Consider the following 6,000-nt stretch of genomic DNA (forward strand, 5'->3'; position numbering starts at 1 on the left):
TTGAGATTGATAATTCCAGGTTTCATTTGCTTTGAAATTGCATTTTCCAATTGCTTTGAACGATAAGTTCTGGCAAGATGTGATCCAACATGCCAGTTGGAAATAGAGATTTAAAAAAATCAGTTGACCTACTCTATAAATGTGGTAATTATCTTTTACACTAAATTCAAAACATGGTAAAAAAAAATTACCAGCAAAATGTTCACCCTAAATTCTTTCAGAACAGGTAAATAAATATTAAAGTATTCACAAAAAATGTCCACTTGAAAAATCTTAAAAAATTTTAGTCACTGTCCAAATATACTTTCTATCTTGGTTATCACAGATGGAGTATTAGAAAATAATTTATCGGTGCTTACTCAGAAAATTCTTTTTATTCAGACACCAAGTAACTTTAAATATAAGGCAGTCTGATTTATTTTGTAGTGCTACAACGGAAAGATGGGCCTGAGGTACAACAAAATAGTCATGTGCCGTCTTACTCATCAGAGCACAATGACACTCACCTCAGTAGTGTTTTAATACTAAGGGTATTTTTTGATGAAAACTAAATCTCTGAAAATTTGACAGAGATGTAATATCTCAATAGCAACACTTAAACAATCAAAACATTAAAATAGTGATGTCAGATATGGAGGAAAAAACTATAATTTAAAAAAAAGTACTGTACTCCTATGTCTTCAGTAAGTTGGCAAAGTGAAGTGAACTTCAAAATAAATTTGTAAGTGTTACTTTAGGATAGTATGCTGGGCCTCAAAAAATGGTACAAAGAAAAAGTTGATTTAAATAATTCCAAAATAGAGTGAAGCCTACTTCTCATTCTATTTTGGAGTTATTTAATATTTTAAAATACAGTATGTAACCAGTTCTATATTCTTAAACACACACACACACACACACACACACACACACTTGAGCCCTATCACTTGATATCTACCATGTAGATGAGATCCTTGTGGATTTTGCAGTTCTGTTAAGTAGCCAACGAGCTCTCAGAAAGAGATTTAGAATTCCCAACATCTATCTAATTAAGAGCCCGTTTTCTTTTTTCCATGAAAAGAAAATATTCTGGCTTGAGGGAGACTTTTTGAAACTCTTTATTTCACATTTTAACTTATTAAAAAAACTCCATTTTAGTATTAGGCAACTAGAAAATTGTTACCCACCCTATCTTACATCACAATAATTTCAGAAAAAAGACTTTTGTGGCTATAGCCTCACAATCAAATTCCACTTTCTTATTCCTTTCTTTAGGACTATACAACATGTTTCTAAAGTTAAATTTAAATCTGTTGACATTTAGGGTTACCTACTGGGTGGTATGACATAGGATGCTTTAGAGAGTTACATTCTCATTTAGAGTAAAAATCTCATTTCCATACTGTGAGAACCCAGAAAACATTTCTAAACTGATGTTTCCAGGGAAGGAGAGAAAAACTTGAGTGGCAAAACTAAGTGATATTTTAAATTATGATCCATAAGATACACTCTGGCATTCAACTAGTTCAGGTAAGACTACTATTAATTGCTAGTAACCTCTGGTCACAAGCCTTTTCTAGGCTAGAAAGGAAGGCAAGGAAACTTGACTCCCCATTTCTCTGACAGCAAGTATTTTACTTTTTGAAGTGTGAATTCTAGGCATTTAAACATTATATATAAAGAATCATTTAAAATGTAATTCTTCCTTTCTGCTTAAACTTTTAGTTAAAGTAAAAGGTAGCAGGTTGTAACACATTTTAACAATGCACACAAAGAAATCCAAGGGCAAAATTAAACATAAAAGATGTATTGTTCTTTTTGGTTCTTAACACATTTGGCCCCAAAGTAGCAAACTCCTAGCTACTTTTTTAAGTAGATTAAAATCAAGATGAACAAAATGTCCAAAGTATGTCAAATTACAGCCTCTACTAGTTAAAAATTCTGTTGGTTGTAAAACTCTGTTGGTGGCCATTTTGGCCTAGGAGTTTTAATATAAATGAGCCTAGGAATGACAGGGGGTAGGGAAAGGGACTTTCCTTCTTGAATAGTTGAAGGGGGTGGGGGTGGGGGGTGTGTGGAGATTTTATCTAGAATAAAAAATGAAAAAGAATATTCAAAGTCAGGCATTACCAAAATTTGAAAATATAACAAATTAAAATACAAGAACAGTGCTATATTATTGAAGATTTTTAAATTCTTCTAAACATTCTGAAGAAGGTAAATACATAAACTACTTGGGAAATAAAAATCATATTTTTCTTTTTCCCATGCAGGTCTCCAAAGTGATAATCTAAAAGTCCTTAAATTATATGGCAATTTTATAGCTATTTAAATATATAATAGATATATATAGGCAGTGTTTTAGAGTTTTATTAGCATGTGCCCTTTAGAATGATGGTCTTAGTTTTTATTAATCTAGTGAAGTCTAGTCAAGTTGGTTAAAAAGCTATTCTATTCACATACAAGTTGTTAGGGATGCTTTATTTGATCTCTCATGAAATTGCTGAGAGTAGTGAATATGTTTCCTTTTTAATATTCATCTTTTAGAATGTGTTCAAAGAAATTTTTGACTTGGAACATTTCACAAGCCTACTTATATCAATCAATTTCACTACCTTCTTATGTGTTTGAAAATTAATACTCTGTATTATTAGGCTTTTTAAAAAATATATATATATATTCCAAAAGCAGAAGTATTTTTTTTATTGATTTCAGAGAGGAAGGGAAAGGGAGAGAGAGGGAGAAACATCAATGATGAGAGAGAATCAGTGATTGGCTGCCTCTTGTATGCCTCCCACTGGGGATCAAGCCAGCAGCCCTGGCATGTGCTTTGACCAGGACTTGGACTGTGACTTCCTGGTTAGGTCCTTGCTTAACCACTGAGCCACACCGACTGGGCTCAAAAAATACTTTTAAGGAAAGTGATTCCTGGATAGATCTTAAATTGTATTTGCTAAACTTTAGGTGTAAATGACTTTCTAGTCTTCCTGATTGGAGGGCAGATAAAAGCGACTGAAACATTCTCAAATGCAAATAAACATTTCCAAACTGAATATACTAATCAATTTCTCCTCCCCCAAAAAGCACAGTTCATTTTGGGTGAGAAATGTATACTTTGGTTAGAAAAAGAAATTAACCAGTGATTAAGTGTAGAAATTTCCAGAGTTTTAAGAAGACTGGTTTAAATCAATATACAGTAGCAATTCTAACCTAGGTTTCATTACTTGGTCATTGCTCTGACTGATGCCACATTCGAGTGTGAGGGCTACTATGAGTCAATAGATGGCAGTCCATCGCCTAGTAAAAGAACTGAAGATGACTAAACTCACCATGCATTCTGCTTTTATTCAAGATTAAATATTGCCTAATTGCACATATTTGGATATTGCCTATATACATAATCATTTAACTATTTTATTTTAGATGGATTGATATATATGTATACATATTTCTGAATATACAAATTCTGCATTTATACTTGCATAGTAGTAAACTATTCCTAATTTTAGTTTAGACTTGATAATTATGAATTGGAATAGCTGCTTCAATATTATTTTGAAAATTAATCAATAGTCTAGGTTGAGACAAACAGACCTTTCAAAATGATTTTGTTATACCTATAGATAGAATATATTGTTATTCTCTTCAAGAGAACTCATTTTGTTTCACTAATTTTTTCCTAACTACTCTTTTTATAATTTGTTTTTTAAAAGCTACAATATTAAACAAATATTCAAATATTTATGTTATACTAAACACCAATTTCTAATCTTCTATGAGAGTTATATAAAAGAATATAGGTGCAAATAATGAAAAGAGTGGCTTTAAAATAGTGCTACCATCACTTCAAGTTTTCAAGAATGGAATTCTCTAAGTTAGGGGAAAAGAAATGCAATATCAAATCCATTAGGCTATTACTTAATTAAAATACTGATAAAAATGCTATACAAAGAGTGACCGTGATCTTGAAAGTATAATATGGTTGAATTCCAATCAAGTTTAGACTACAAGGATTTCACCACAGTATGTTAAGATTAAAAAATGATACATAAGCACAGATATAATGTATCTATATAAGTTACATCTGTAAAAATATGTGTACATATATGGGTATGTGTGTGTGTATATATATTTTAGTTTTATAGTGAAGACTTTAAGAAAACCCAATTTGGGACTGAGGGATAGCTGAGTAATTACAGCTTTCTACTAAGAATCTTTAAATAAATTAAACAGTGATAACAGAATGTAGGAACAAACTACCTGATATTATTCCTTTTTTCTTGGGCCTGTGGTAAGACATATTGGTAGTATAAGTCTACTTATTGGTTTACCTTTTATTTCATAAAGAGGAGAGCAGTAAAAAGACATGTTTTGTAAAAACTTTGCCTTTTCTATTTTTACTACCTATCTTCCATGAAGAAAACTTTTTAATATGTTAATCTTAAAGAAAATAGCTTTTAATTACATTGTATAACTTTAAAATTAAAAGTAATTTTTATTATTGTCTCTTGCTCAGTACAACATACTTAATACATTAAAAGAAATGACTAGCAGGGCTTTGGTGAACTCTCAAAATTATTTAAGCTGACTATTAGAAATAAACTGACTTCATAATATTGAGCATTAGTAAGATGATTCCATAACAATGTTTTCTGCTTCTACTTAGCCTAAAATCACAATAAAAAGGAAAGCAGAGAACTGAATAACTTGAATAGTATTAAGCAGATATTTATACATGTTGAATAAGTCAAGAGGGGCTTAAGCATATGACAGTTGAATTGTTCTATATGAAAGATACACTAAGCTTTGTCTAGCTTTATTAAAAATATATGTAAATATTTCAGTAAAGCCAGAGAATTGATAATGGAAGATATTGTGGACTGCATGCTTGTAGACTGTAGATGATACAATTTATTAGACACTAGATTACTATTATTTTTTTTTATGGCTCCTAGCATACTTTTCCCTCTTTAATTTGAATTTAACCCAGGAAGACTGAGAGATACCATGATTTAATCATTAAATGATGTGAGCAATAAAACACAATCAAAATCTTTTAAGAACAGGAAGATAAAGGATAGAGTAGTGGGCAGGGGAGAAGAGAAAAAGTATATTATTGCTCTCTCAGTGCAAAAACTCTTCAGATGTTTATTATCTTCCAGCAGAAGATGCTTGTCTATATTTTATGGTCAGCAGTTCAGAGAAGGGTAAATAGGCTAGGTCTTGGGGAAAATAAAAAAGGTGTTTCTACTCACCGTTAGGTGATACTGCCTCCAGATTTCTGGGCAAGCCTGGAAAATAAAAATATTGATCAGCTGGGAGCATGAAACAAGGTACTTTACAGCCTGTTGGTTTTGGCATAACCCAGCATCCACCGGTGTCGGTCACAGGAAAATAAGAAGCTTAACAGAAAGGGTCTGCATTTCAGCTTCAAAAACCTGGCTAGACAGTTTAATTGAATTTTACACTGGTTTAACACACTCCCTGCCATTGTCAGAAAGCCAGTAACAAAGTTTTCTCTCTCTTTTTTTCTTTTCGGGTTAGAAGTTTTGGGCACTAAGATGTGATTAAGAGCCATAACTCAGTTAAACTGATAAATGAACAGCAGTGGTTAAAATCAATGAGACTAGCCAAGTACTGGTATACCTTTTTAAAGAACATTTTGAAGCTTGGTAGTATGATAGAAAACAATTTAATAGCAACTGCCTTCAAGAAGACTTCACTGTGGTTACATAGGTATTTCTGATGTCTGTTGCCATCTTTTGCCTAATCACTTTCTAACTTTCACTCCTCTATGAAATAGAGTAAAAAGAGAATTAAAACAAAACCAAACAAAATCTCAAGAACTAAAGTCCATGTCTTTTCCCTTAAAAGTTGAGTCTTCTCTATCTTTACATTTATAAAAATATAACTTAAAAAAACCAAAAAAACTTCAATAAATTGGTAAAAAATGGATTTACTGAAACCAGAATAGGTAACAACAAAACAAAACAAACAAAAACCAGCAGCAACAACAAAAAA

General features: G+C 31.6%; 1 protein-coding gene across 2 annotated transcripts in view; it reads right to left on the reverse strand.

The window, feature by feature from the left end:
* ZCCHC7 (zinc finger, CCHC domain containing 7) overlaps positions 1-6,000 on the reverse strand; it is a 198,287-nt gene that overhangs the window by 19,540 nt on the left and 172,747 nt on the right. For both annotated transcript variants that reach the window (XM_005883936.2, XM_014531506.1), the window contains exon 6: positions 5,235-5,270. In XM_005883936.2, the coding sequence (XP_005883998.1) occupies positions 5,235-5,270 (36 nt within the window). The remainder of the gene's footprint in view (positions 1-5,234; positions 5,271-6,000) is intronic.

The sequence above is a fragment of the Myotis brandtii genome, unplaced genomic scaffold (assembly GCF_000412655.1).
Source record: "Myotis brandtii unplaced genomic scaffold, ASM41265v1 scaffold806, whole genome shotgun sequence".
NCBI classification, from domain to species: domain Eukaryota; kingdom Metazoa; phylum Chordata; class Mammalia; order Chiroptera; family Vespertilionidae; genus Myotis; species Myotis brandtii.